Source organism: Trichoderma reesei, assembly GCF_000167675.1.
Source record: "Trichoderma reesei QM6a unplaced genomic scaffold TRIREscaffold_2, whole genome shotgun sequence".
Lineage (NCBI taxonomy): Eukaryota > Fungi > Ascomycota > Sordariomycetes > Hypocreales > Hypocreaceae > Trichoderma > Trichoderma reesei.
Genome location: NW_006711149.1, coordinates 1,419,347 through 1,432,958, shown reverse-complemented (window position 1 = coordinate 1,432,958; position 13,612 = coordinate 1,419,347). Strand labels below are relative to the sequence as shown.

The 13,612-nt window shown below is 49.3% G+C and overlaps 3 protein-coding genes across 3 annotated transcripts; 1 reads left to right on the top strand and 2 right to left on the bottom strand.

The window, feature by feature from the left end:
* Positions 1-5,296: 5,296 nt before the first annotated feature.
* On the bottom strand, positions 5,297-7,388 carry TRIREDRAFT_103852 (uncharacterized protein; the record flags this gene model as incomplete). The annotated part of the gene is made up of 4 exons (XM_006962123.1): positions 5,297-6,307; positions 6,369-7,223; positions 7,305-7,318; positions 7,385-7,388. 4 exons carry the CDS (start codon positions 7,386-7,388, stop codon positions 5,297-5,299), a joined length of 1,884 nt encoding a protein of 627 aa, XP_006962185.1.
* Positions 7,389-8,207: 819 nt separating this feature from the next.
* Positions 8,208-10,127, bottom strand: TRIREDRAFT_55511 (uncharacterized protein; the record flags this gene model as incomplete). Its single annotated transcript, XM_006962122.1, has 4 exons — positions 8,208-8,991; positions 9,048-9,266; positions 9,325-9,618; positions 9,829-10,127. The coding sequence occupies 4 exons, from the start codon at positions 10,125-10,127 to the stop codon at positions 8,208-8,210; spliced, it is 1,596 nt and encodes a 531-aa protein (XP_006962184.1).
* A 1,839-nt stretch (positions 10,128-11,966) lies between these two features.
* TRIREDRAFT_103850 (glycosyltransferase family 33) lies at positions 11,967-13,519 on the top strand (the record flags this gene model as incomplete). The annotated part of the gene is made up of 3 exons (XM_006962347.1): positions 11,967-12,237; positions 12,312-12,505; positions 12,560-13,519. 3 exons carry the CDS (start codon positions 11,967-11,969, stop codon positions 13,517-13,519), a joined length of 1,425 nt encoding a protein of 474 aa, XP_006962409.1.
* Positions 13,520-13,612: the final 93 nt, after the last annotated feature.

Below are 13,612 nucleotides of genomic sequence, written 5' to 3'. Positions count from 1 at the left end.
GGAAATATAGGAGCGAGGGTTACGCAGGAACTATACTCTAGAGAGGTCACTAAAGGAGGGACCCCTGGATTGTATTGAGCCCACGTGATTTTGTGGCGGATTAACAAAGTTGGGCTGTACTTGTTTTGAGCGTGCTCGAGCTCCCGATGTCTGTTTTTTTTTTGGAGAAAACTAGCTGGGCGGGGGGGCAATGTCACGGTTTAGGATAGATTCCCTTTTGAGGAAAAAAGGGGGGAAAAAGCGTTTACGGGACAACCCCCGTCCCACATATGGGAGGGATTCTGTTTCACGCCATTAAAGTAATATTGGCGACCCGGGGGACCTAGAATGAAACTGCCCTCGGGAAAGTTCATTAGGGGGCCTCTGGATTTCCCTGGGCACAGGGGCGGCGAAAAGCTGTTAGGGAAATGGTGGCGCCAATGTTCGGATATTGCGGATGAAACGTCGGGTGACAAGCAGTGCAGAATTTTCTCCTGGCACTTTTGGTTGCCGAGGGTCAGTTGCAGCCAGCCATGGCCGGGGGAGCTGAAGGGGTTTATCAAGGTTCTGGGCCCAGATAAAGCGCGTTGGATGAGAGGAATGTCGAAAGGGGGGGGCGTCAAAAGAACAAGCTTTGGAGGTTGCCGGTTCACTGTTGGTAGGCGTAGAGACGTCTGTGTAGATTTTGTAGTCTTTTCTCTGAGGAAGCTCTTCCTTTTCACTTCGCTAGCATGAGTTGAGGCAGCGGGGGTGGGGTGATCCTCTCAAAGCTTTCTGGCGACAAAGATTGTCCCCGAAACGAGTCGAGAGTCAGCAGGGTGAACATGTGCCGGGTTGGCTGGCCAATCGGAGCTTTTCGCGGAACGAGGACATCGGAAGGCTGCATGATCGGATCGCAGGCACTCTGGGCAGGGCGAGGGGTGATTGTCGCGGAGGTCGGGATGCACCTCTAGAGGGGCGAGCTATGAGTAAGGGGAGGAGAACCTCCTTGGTGATGAAAAAATTGTGGCGCCGCGGAGAGGGTTTGTGACTTGGTGAGGGGGTAGGAAGAGGGAGTGAATTTAGAAAAGGGGGGGGGGGGGAGAAAAAAGAGAGAGAGGAGAGGAGATGTTTGAAGAGAGAGGACGAAGACGCAGCTGCAGTTGAGGGTTGTAGGGAGTGTCTGCCAGGAGGAGGAGGAAGAGAAAGATACAAATGCGACAGGATGATATAATGCTTGTGGTGCTACGTACAGTACCTAGGTAGGTATGCAGTTAGGCGGGCAAGGGTAGCTGTACAAAGCAGCATAAGATTTAGCGCTGGTGGGCAAGCGCGCAAGCCAGCTCAGGTGGGCGGACGGAGAGAAGGAACCTGTTCGGACGGAGGGATGTCGTAATACAAACAGGATGATAAGTTGACCTGCAGAGCTATATATTTCTTCTGTTTGAGATGTATATATGAAAAAACTCCTCGTGATGGTTGCCGTATGACTGTCTTTTTTTGCAGACACATATTTTGCATCTTTGGCTTTTCGATGACGGCTGAAGCTTGTGATTCTGCTGGATGAGGTAGTACTTCAAGTTGGTACGTGCACTCTGGTACCTTAGCAAAAGCACATGTCAGAAGACGGATTCGCACCACTACAACACCCGCGTCCAGGCAATTTTCAGCTGCCACTCCTCCTCACAAAAGACTTTCACTGCTCGAAAAAGGCCTTTCTTCTCTTCATCCATCCGTAGCATGACAAGAGACATTGTACAAACAAGCAATAAATGACCCTCTACATGCATATCGCCCGACCCAGTGCCATCAGTCCCGCCCCGAACCTCGGCTCGTTTCTCCGGGTCAAAGCGCGAACCAAGCCACGGGTCCTCTCCCCCCCGCGCGTGACGAGCAGCCTCTAAGACAGGAGGATTGAACTTGAACAGCCATTACTCAACTCGGACATGCTGAAAGAACCAGTCATCAAGGCCGTGATCCAACTCATCTATTTAGCCAGCGTGGCTAGTTAGCCAGGTTATTTAGATGCATAAAGGAGCCGCTATACCTTTTTTAAAGTGCGATTTACATATAATTTTATATATCTTATCTCTAACAAGGATTTAACGCTAAACCCCCGGTTAATAAAGTACCAGACTAGCAGGGACTGTATTAATGCCTGTAATAGGTATAGCTGTAAGACTTTTTATAAGAATTCTGCCTATGCTAGCTAATAAGAAATATTATATAAATACATAATGTTTTTAATTAGCCAGCACTTATAATATTCTGTTATAATATCCCTGCCTAATACTGCAGTGCTGTTAGCAACCTTATTATTTAAAAATATTATAAAGGAGGATAAAGATAATAATAACCTAGACCTCTGCATTACTATTTTTATATAGTAATATATTTATAAAAGGATGCGGCAGCGTTAAGTTACTAGTTGCAGGGTAAGGAGGTTAGCCTAAGGCACTATGCTGCTATTTTATTAATACTATGCTAAACTCCTTGCGCTCCTTAAGTTAATGTTTTTTAAACTATTTTACTTAGAAAAGCTACTGTTTTTTAACCTTTACAGTTAGCTGTAGATAAATATAAAGGCAGACTTAAGTTAGCAGTAACTGCTAAAGTATAAAGTTATAGTATTCCTTTAAATATATGCATTTACTAAGCTATAGTATAACACTGCCTGCTACTTTTATATAGGTTAGGTAATAATATCCTAGATTATTTATAAGATAATAACGCTAATAAGGATATTATATATAAAGTTTATTTAGTTACTAAATATCTTATATATCTTGCTAAAGGTGGAATTAGTTAAGAAGTTTATAAGCTTTAACAGGGCGATTAAGGCTATTAATAGCATATATATCCTAGCCTATATTCTATTTATAAGTTAGTAAAGATATTTCTTAAGGCATAACAGCATATTATAAAATATACTCTGCGCTATTACCTTTAATAGCCTGTTTTACTATATACTAGCTAGCAGCAAGGGTTCTATTTATAATGCTATGCTTTTAGGTTATAGCCTAACCTAGTTATTAATAATACTAAAAGAATGCTTCTTTCTAGCTAATAATAGCTTTAGTTTAAAGAAAAATATTATTATTCCTTTTTCTAGGACTTATTATTATCTTAAAGACTAAGGCAATGCTAGTTAGCAGCCCTAGACTGCAGAGGAGCTCTTTAACTTATAACATTTCTAACTTTAAATAAAAGTTAAGCAAGTCTTTAAAAGATGCAAGAGGAAATAGAAGATTATATACTATAGCGCGCTTAAGTACTCTTTTATTAGCTAGGTCTTAATTATTTATGCTATTATAAGGCTCTTTAACTTTATTAAGCTTAGGGGGAAACTTCTTAAGGAGATGTAATAACTTAACCACTCTTTAAGGACTTAATAAGAATAGCAGCAGCTCCTTTAAGCCTATAAATAGGCGGATTTAGTTATTATGCTATTAACCAGCCTTAAAATAAGAAATAGGATTATTTAGGAGGCTTAGGTAGTATATAAAGATTATCTAAAATAAAGTTATAATAAAAATAATAATAATAATAATAATAAAAGTAATAAAGGTAATAGAAATAGCAGTGCAGATAGCTTCTTAAATTAATAGTTAATTTACTTAAATAGCCTAGAAAAAGGATAATCCTATATTTCTTAAAGCTATTTATATATTATCTTTAGCTGCCCTAGAGTTATTAAGAATTTAGCTTAAATTTCCTTACTAAAAACGCATCCTTTACCTCTTTTAATAGTAATAAATTCTATATTAATGCATTTATTAAATCGCTGCTAATTTAATAAACTACTTTAAATAAAAATTCTATGCTATATTTATTAGCAAGAGTGTATGCATTTTTAAAGGCATTTTTAATAGCTTTTATGCTAACTATAGGCTTTATAATAATTACATACTTACAAGGCTGCAAGTGTTAGTTAAATATTATAGCTGTAATCTAATTAAAGGCACCCTTATTACCCTCCTTCTTTAACTTCTTCCTTCTTACTGCTAGCGCTAGTAATAATAATGCTAGCGCTAATAATAATAATGCCTAAGGCTATAACTGCTATAACTGCTATAGCGCTAGACCTGCTAGTAAAAGCGCTGTTAATAGCAGTAGTAAGCTAATTTTAAAATTAACTTCTCTATCTGTATTTAAATCTAAAGGCAAGTCTTCTACTTCCTTACTAAACAGATCTTAAACGCTAATACTTTTTAAACTATTATTTTCTATAGCCTAGGCCTATCCTTTAGCATTATCTGCTTTTATAATTATTTAGCTAGCTAGTTGCTCCTTAAAAAAGATATAATCCTATATATTAAAGTTAATAAATTTATTAATAAGGATGCTGTTAAAAATAACCCTCTTCTTATATAAGTGGAATTATACTATTATTATAGCCTTATTTTCCTTACTTATTAATAGCCAGCTAGTAAAAGGGTTATATATTATCCTTAAATAGGCTGCTGCTTCCTTAAACGCCTGCTAGAATTTCTTTAAATCCTAGTACTTATTTTTAATTATTTTTAGCTCTTAGGTATATGCTGGCTAGTGCGTTTATAGCTTAGCTAACAAGTCCTTAAAGGCAACCTGTAAGTATATTATTTTTAAAGAATTCAGTTACCTAGCGCTCTAGGCGTTAGCTAATAGGCTAAGGAAAAAGAGGGTATATTTATTTAACTACTGATTTAACTGCTTTAAGACTTGGGCTTAAGATAATAGCTCTAGCGTTTAGCTTATTATAACTTTAAAATAGCTGCAAATTCCTTATAAAAAAAGGTATATTTAAGCATTAGCCTTGCAGGGAAGTCTGGCCTTAAAGAAAAAGCCTTGCAAAGGCGGTGATAACATTGCTAACGGTTTTAGTGTAGTGCGGCAACCAGGGTTTCTATAGTATAAAGTGGTCTCTCCACTTATTTTATTACTCAGATGTACCTGGCTAACTAGCCACGCTGGCTAAATAGATGAGTTGGATCACGGCCTAAGAGTAATTAGTAGCTCCAGCTGGCGAACCCTGATCTCCCTCTTAGTCACCGCGAGGCATAACCTTGATGCATGCATAAAGCAAAGTACCGGTACCTCGGTCTAAATCCATCTTGCCGAAGCTCCTTCCAGTTCCCCCCCCCCCAAAAAAACCCGCCCGTGGGGTAGCAGAAAGAGCGGGGCCACTTTCTTGTCAACCCCACGTTCTGTCAAAGACAAGGAAGCAATCACATGCCAAAATCCAAGCCACTCTTTACATAGGTACTAGTAGTACCATACCTTATACCTTTTGTACAACATGACGATGGCTTCCATCCAGCTAAAGTCTCATCATATAGGTACCTACAGAACAACCTCGCTAAATGCCATCAGCATCAGCATCATCATCATCAGCATCATCAAACATCTCTTCTTCCTCCTCCTCAGAAATCTCCCCGAGCGAATCCTCCCAGCACCTCTTCACATTCACCACAATCTCCTCCACAACGCTCCATATCCGCCTCCTGTTCTTCAACCCCTTCAGTCTTGCCTCATTCTTTCTGATATCCGTATACAGCTGATACCAGTTCGTCTTCTCCCTCGGCATCCTCACCGGCATCATCGCCCTCTTCTTCTCCAAAAACGCCCTCGTCTGCGCTTCCAGCTCGGGCGGCATGACTGGAGTCTTGGGCTCCTTCTCCTCCCAGATGGGATAAAAGTCGGGCTCCGTCGTCCTCAGGACGTGTGCCCTGCGGAGTCGCTCGGTGGTATACGTTTCCTCCAGCTCACGCTTCTGCTTCAGGTACGAAGCATCCGCCATGGCCCAGGGATACGGCGTCGCGTCATCATCGCACCACGCTTCGTACACCCACGGCATCTCTCGAACCAGGAGCGTATGCCACAACGTCATCGGTAAATGGTAAAACGCCCTCGACGCCAGTCGCAGCGCAGCGATATCCTTTGAATCGAGCGTCCAAGCAATCGCATGGTTCAACTCCGTAGGCAACTTCCAAAACGGATCACCCCGCGCCCTGGAATCAACAACAGCTCGCTCCTCCTCCTCCTCCATCCGCTCCGGGAATGGACTCCCTCGACTGTCAAATTCCTCTGCGTCTGAAATGGCAGCCTCGCAAATCTCCCTGAAGCCGGGGATGAAGATGGGATTCGCAGCGAGGTACTCGGATCCAAGCAGACAGGCCCACTTCCAGCCCCTGTTCCGGGCGTCGACGACGTCGGGATGCCGTGTGCCAAACATGTTGCGGGAGCCGTTGCACTCGAGCCTCATGAGCGAGTCCAGGCTCACCGTGCCCATGCGCTGCTTGCTTATCCTGATGAAGATCTCGAAACACGTAGGGTGAAAGGGGAGGACATAGGTTCCCCATCCGAAAAGCTAGTAGTTGTTCTCGTCAGCCATCTCATGCCTCGTGTGATAGCAAAGCATCAACACGCACATCCTTCCAAGTATCACTCAGATTAGACGCATTGAACCAGACCGCTCCTCCACGAATCGGCGCGCATCGCACGTCTCCCCCATTGGGCGGCATGAAATCCGAAAGCCCCGTAAGATGGTACTGCCTAGACTCCCTCTCAAAGTCCATATCGTCGTCGCTCGGCGTCCAGTCGTCCGTCTTCTTGTAGAGCCCCTGCACGGTATGGCAGTCCATCATCTCGTCGAGGGACAGTCTGTCTCCATGGTACCCACGGAGGTTGCAGCAGCCAGGACCAGCAATGTGCTCGTATCTGCGAGCCGTCGGGAGCGCCATGATGTGCATGTCGACATCAATGTCGTCGTCTTTCGCACCGCCGTCTGGATCGTAGGGCGCGCTCAGCGGCAAAAAGTCCGTGTCGTACTCTGGTTGAGGTTCGAGGCCGCTGGCCGTGAAAAACCACTGATCTCCCGACTGCGAGTCCTCGTCTGTGTCACCATCACACTCCTGAGAATCTGCCAACCCCATCTCGACCTCATCCTCCCCATCATTCTCCGCATCCGAATCATATTCCAACGGCTCATCATCATCATCATCATCATCCCCACCCTCCTCGTCGCTCTCAGGCACATACGTAGCATCATCCGGATCCTCCTCATACAGCCTCAGGCAAAACTGCAGCTCCCCGGGCGGCCTCCCCCGATACACCGCCGCGCACCCGCCATCCGGACAATCCGCCGCGTCGCTCCCCGTGACGGCGACCCAGTCCCGGCTCTTGTGCTTGCTGACGTACGAGTTGCCCCAGGCGGCGCTCCGGGGCTCGCTGTGGGCGCGGATCCGGTTGATGTTGAAGGTGACGCCGCACAGCTGACAGCCCGTCTGGGTTCATCGATGGGTACTTAGCTCTGGAAGTTTTGAAACGATTTTTGTGTGTGCGCGTGGGAGAAGAGGGCATCTCACCTTGTCGATAGAAGCTGGTCACATGTGTCATCAGTCCAGCTGCAATGCAATAACAGTGTGTGTGCTCGTTCTTGACATACTCATTATACGAGGCGCGCGTCTCATGCACAACAGGCATATATGCACATGTACGATGCGGCTGCAATGTCAGGGTAAGGTGAAGGGTTATCACGCCTTCTCTTGCTGCCTGCATTAAGCACAGTACCTTACCTTGGTATGTGTTGCTACCCCTCATGCCCCTCTGCCGCAAGAGTGATAGAGCCGGGCTGAACTGTGCGACACATGTGCTTACATACGCCGCCGTGTAACAGTTCGGATATTGTTCAAGGATATTGTTCGAGGATGGAAGAGCTGCTCTCAGTCAACCTTTATTACGGGGAAGGCTAGACATCTATATGGTGATACTATTTGGTGATTTCATCATAGGCTCTTAAAAAGCCTTTATGATAAGGAGACTTCACTTGAACTGTGTCACCAAAGACATCTTGTTGCAGCCTAATGATTGCATTTGCTATCAGTGACCCCTTACAATTCGGTAGCCAAGACTCCGTCGCCAGCCAGCCATCCAAACGAATAGCAAATACCACCATGACCGAGCTATAGTCAAAACCGTAATCCAAAACCCCCTACCCAAGCAAAACCCAGACTCGCACCAATACGCCAAGCTTTCCTCTTCACTTATTATTATACAGAAAACATGGCCAATTCTTGCAAAGCACTAAGCATAACCAGGCAAGCCGTGCCCTGGGATGTCATGCCAGCGCTTCAACGTGTCAACGTGTGTACTCCCGGGTAATTTATCGCTCTTCATTATCTCTTTCTTCCCCGTAGCAGTCCCGCGGCATCGTTGGGTACAGCCCCAGGCCGTCTGCCGTTTGGTACGCAGAGCAGGATGCCCTTCACCTAGAATTGCTTCGACGTCTGCGGCGGATTGGTCATGGCCCGCCCTCGAGCACACCAGCAGCCGTTATCGCCGTCTCTTTCTACCTGAATGACGGCATCGATGCCCTCCTTGAGCAAATACTCTCGAACACGGTCCTTGGTGTCTTCCAGAGCAGCTCCGCGAGCCACCGTGACGTGAACAATGCCCAGCAACCGATCGCTTCCGTAATCGTCCATCCAGAATTTGGGCGTCGAGTAGCTCACAACACCTCGCTGCTGCCCAATGCCCGCAAGGATATTTCGCAGGTTGTATTCGACGCCCTCGGGAACCGTCAAGAGAAGCCGTCTGGCTGATGAAAACACAAGTGGCTGCGCCGACAGAAAAATGAGCGTCGCAATGAAGCAGGAAGCCAACGGGTCCCACCCGGCCCATCCCCAGAAGCTTGTCAAGACGGTGGACACAATGACTGAGACACTGCCCAAAGTATCTGCCAGGATATGCAAATAAATACCCCGCATGTTCTCGTTGTCGTGATCATGCCCGTGCCCGTGCCCGTGCCCGTGGTTGTGGTTGTGATCGTGGCCTGAATGGGAACCACAACCATGATCATGCTTTTCACCGTGAGAGTGCCCATGACTGTGACCGTGGTCGTGGCCGTGATGGTGGTGTCCAAATGCCATCATGCCGACCAGATTCACAATTAGGCCGAGAGTGCTCACAACGAAGAGCTCGCCAAGACGTTTCGTCTGTGTCCCCTCCCACAAGCGTTCAAATGCCTCAAACGCGATTTCAACACTGAGTAGCCTAGAGAAAAATAGTCAGAGCCAGAAAGTCGCCACGTAGTGGATGCTGGAACGCACATCAAGAGAATGCCATTGGCAAAGCCACTCAGAGTCTCGACTTTGCCAAAGCCGTATGGGAACCGCTGGCTCTTGGGCCACTTGCTCAAGACGGCTGCCAGTAATCCCACGAGCAGGGCCACGCAGTCGAAAAACATGTGGATGCTATCGCTAAGAAGGCCCAGCGAGTCGGTTACGTAGCCATAGAATGCCTGGATGATCATGAAACCGAAGTTGAGCCTGTGTATGGAGTCAGTCACCTTCACTCGAACCATGACATGCCACAGCGTAGACATACGACATGAAGTAGAAGATCCTCCTCGAGTCTTTCTCGGCCAGGATCGAGTAGAGTATGGGCCATCCAACCGTGTAGGGGAGGATTGTCCTGGTAAACAAAGACCGCTCAGAGCTATGGCCGTGGCTGGCTTCGTGACTATGGCTGTGGCCGTGGCCATGGTTGTGGCCATGGTCGTGGTCGTGGCCATGAGGAGAATGCGAATGGGAGTGCGAGTGTGAGTGCGAGTGCGAATGGGAATGGGCGTGATCATGACTGTGAACGTGATTGTGGCTGTGGTCGTGATCGTGGTGGTGACTGGATTCGTCAATGGCTTCGGGTGTATAGCGACTCCTCCTCGCTTGGGACCAGTTCCCCGTTACTCCGACCGACGGCTTGTCGTGTAGCGAGGTAGAACTGGCATTGGAGCCTTGCGAGTTGCTGTGGCCATGACGAGGAAAGCTGAACGAGTGCGCGTGCAAATGTGACGGTGAAGGCAGCGGTGGCGGTATGGAGTAGGTCTGCGACCGCGGCTGGGAGCGAGAGTGGGAGTGCGAATTGGAGTGGGAGTGGGAGTGTCCGTGGTCGTAGTGGTGACCGTGGTCGTGGTCGTGGTCATGATCGTGGTCATGATCGTGATCGTGTCCCTGGCCATCATGGTGGTCATGCTGCCGGCCTCGGTCCTCGTCGTCCTCTAGCTGTGAGGGCAGCGTCTCGCTCGAGACCGTCATCCGCCAGGCGCTGAGCGAGGCCGGCTGGGACTGCGTGTGCACCCGGTGCGTGTGTGTGTGCGGCAATGCCGACGGCATGGGGTAAGAGGCTTCCATTGTGTGTCTGTTGTCTTGTGATCGATTCGTGGTCGTTGAGCCGCGCAATTCTGCTTATAGTCGAGGCAATGATCGGCTAGATGCCGCAAACGAACGCGTTGCCTGCTCGCTCTACGAGATGCGCCTCGCGGTCAATTATCGACCACCGCATCAAGCGAGATGGAGCGGCCAGCGGAAGCAATTGGTCGCGATAGAGGCGAATTTGGGGCGACAGACAGCGAGCGAGTGTGTGAGCCTCAGCAAAAGAGAGACAGAGAACGAGGCAGAGACAATTCCCCTCCCCCCAGCTGGGACTGTTGGAAGCAAGACAAGGCGAGGATGGAGCCAAGCTGGACAGGCCACAGTAATAGGGGAGAGCAGAGAAGAGCAGAGGAGCGTGTGGACGGCATAGAAAGGAACCCGACTCGACTTGGCAGCACCGAGAAAAATACTTGCCGCTGCCAAGGTGCGCTATTCCAGCAGCGCAGTGACCGACTTTAGGAGCCCTGGAGGGTTTGCGGGGCACGTGGAGGCGCTGGTTGGGGGGGGGGGGCTCCAGCGGCAGCCAGTGAGAGCCAGCGAGGGCCTGTGGGAGCGCTAGCGGTGTTATCAGCGCGGGATTAGCGGCAGGTACCGTCGCACCAGGAGCAGGACAGGGCGCGATACCCGCTGCATCTCGGGTCCAAGGAGGGCTCTACAGTACTACTGTCTGTTGGGGGGATGGAGCGTTGGCAGGGCCTTTCAATGGCCTCATACCAGATCTCATGGAGATGCAAAGCACAGGCGTCTTCTGGTGGTATCAAATCACCCACTATGTACATGTAATAGAGCGCAGAGGGAAGTCGGTGGTTTGTGCCCAACGGCTGAGACAGATTAGATCCGATAAGGTACGATCAGGCTGATCTGTCGCTGCAATCACGGTGACGCAATAAGGCGGTCTGGAAAGGGGCCAAATCGTCAAGATCTGTCAGTGTCCGTTCAAGGTGCCAGACTAATAGACGAGAGACGGCAACGGTCAACGAGGACATCCAAAGGGTACCTAAGATATCATCCATGACCTTGTCGGGCTCGCTCTCTCTCTCTCTCTCTCTGTTTAACCTCAGCCCAACCGGTTAAAACCTAAAAGCAGCCGCGTGATGGTTCAAGGCGAGGTGTCAACTTGATGCTAAACGCCTAGCAGCACTTTAATTCAGCCATTTTCGATTCTCCCCAGAAAGAGTCCCGAGCGAGATACAGGTTCTCAATTGGCTTGTCTGGGAGGTAGGGACATTGAATCCCAGAGGAGAAGCTTACTCAATCCATACGCCTGGCTAAAGAAGGCCACACTCCCAGCAATCAGACAGATCTCGCACGCCGGATTATTTTCACAAACAGCGTCGCAAGGACCCAATGTCTTGCATCCCGGCCGCACTGATTGGCCATCGGATCCATCCCCACGATCTCCATTGCATGTGGCGCCTCAGCAGATGGACAGGGATTCTGGCGATGACGGCAGCTCCCTCACCAGCCACATGCGACCCTCTGCAACCTTGTTGCTGCGCCACAGAGAGTCACCAAATGGCGTTATCAAACCCTCGAGCTCGGTTGGCAGCAACGTGAAGCTTACCTCAGGTATGTATTCGCAAGTCAACCACCAAAAAGTCCATCGTCAGTAGAGGCGCCCAACTCGCGCTTTGCGTCCTCATGCAGCGCGTGTCGAACCCTCAGAACCTCTCTCACTTCGTCGTGGCACCCTGAAAGTGAGGATATTGACGAATCTGCCAGAAATTCCGATTCCATCACCTCCCTGGTTAGGCCAGCTGTCACTGTGCCTCTCGCCAACAGCACACTAGGCACTCATCCACGGCCAGCACTACCGAGATGTCGACCACATATTACATCTCATTCGCCCTCTCCGCAGTCGTCGGTGGTTTGTCCGTCATTGCCCTCGGCTACGTCTGGAGCTTCATCCTGTGGCTGGGCAGGAAATCCCTTGAAATCTTTCCCACCCGCTACCAGCCGGCAGAGAAGCCAGAGGATGAACATATTCAGATACTCGTGGTGGGAGACATTGGCAGAAGCCCGCGGATGCAGTATCACGCCCTGAGCGTTGCCAAACATGGAAAAAAGGTCGACATTGTCGGTTACAAGGGTGAGAAACTGCACGGCATCTCACGTTGTCTGCGCTCACATGAGGCTCACTGATCTCTCATACTGGACGCATAGAAACCGCTAGGCATCCTGACCTCATCGGCAATCCCAACGTGACCGTCTATCCTCTTGCTCCCCAGCCTGAATGGATTGCCTGGGGGACGCTGCCATTTTTCCTCAACATTCCCTCCAAGGTCATCCAGCAGTTTTGGACCTTGTTCGCAACGCTCATGTACACTGCGCCCCCTGCTCAGTGGATCATCATTCAGGTAGCTTCAGCTCCATGACTCCCTGAACTCGACCTCGTTTTGACCAAGTTGTAGAATCCTCCCTCCATCCCCACGTTTCACGTGGCGCTATTCGTCGCCTGGGCTCGTGGTAGCAAAGTCATCGTCGACTGGCACAACTATGGCCACACCATACTAGCCCAAAAGTCCCTACTCCGGCCTCTTGTGCCCTTTTACAAGTTCTACGAGATGAAACTCGGGCGACACCTAGGAAACGCAAACCTCGCAGTCACAGACGCCATGGCGAAGCAGCTCAAGGCCGGGGGTCGATTCAACCTCAAGAACCCCGTTTACACGCTTCACGACCGGCCGGCCGAGATTTTCCAGCCCATTGTTTCTCCAGCCGCTCGACTGGAGTTTCTGTCACGCCTGCCAGAGACCAAAAATCATGCAAGGAATATCGTTGATGGCAATCTTCGTCTGATTGTGAGCAGCACCTCCTGGACGGCGGATGAAGACTTTGGCATGCTGCTCGATGCGCTGGTCGCCTACGCCACGCCCACCTCGGCACAAGAAGACATTCCCCCCATCCTCGCCATCATCACCGGCAAGGGCCCACAGAGGCAAGCCTACCTTGACAAGATCAAGGAGCTCCAGGATGGCGGCAAGCTCCCCGGCATCCGCATTCTCAGCGCCTGGCTGTCCAACCGAGACTATGCCTCGCTGCTCGCCGCCGCCGATCTAGGCATCTCCTTACACAAATCTAGCTCTGGGGTCGATCTGCCGATGAAGGTGGTGGACATGTTTGGCGCGGGTCTCCCCGTGGCCGCCTATGCCGGGTTTGAGAGCATCGGGGAGCTGGTCAAGGAAGGGCAGAACGGCTGCGGCTTCGAGACGGTGGCAGAGCTCACGGAGATTCTGAAGCGGCTGTTGAGTCTCGAGGGCGCAGAGGAGCTGACCAGGCTGAAGAAGGGGGCCATTGAGGAGGGTTCACGGCGGTGGGACGAAGAATGGGACAGTGTCGTCGGGCCATTGATAGGGGTACCCAACAAGTAGACGTAGGGCGACCCAAAACCCATAATAGACAGCCACTGAGGTACTCGCACTGCCGTCCCAGAGGCTTGTTATATACCTGCCTTTCTGTTGCTA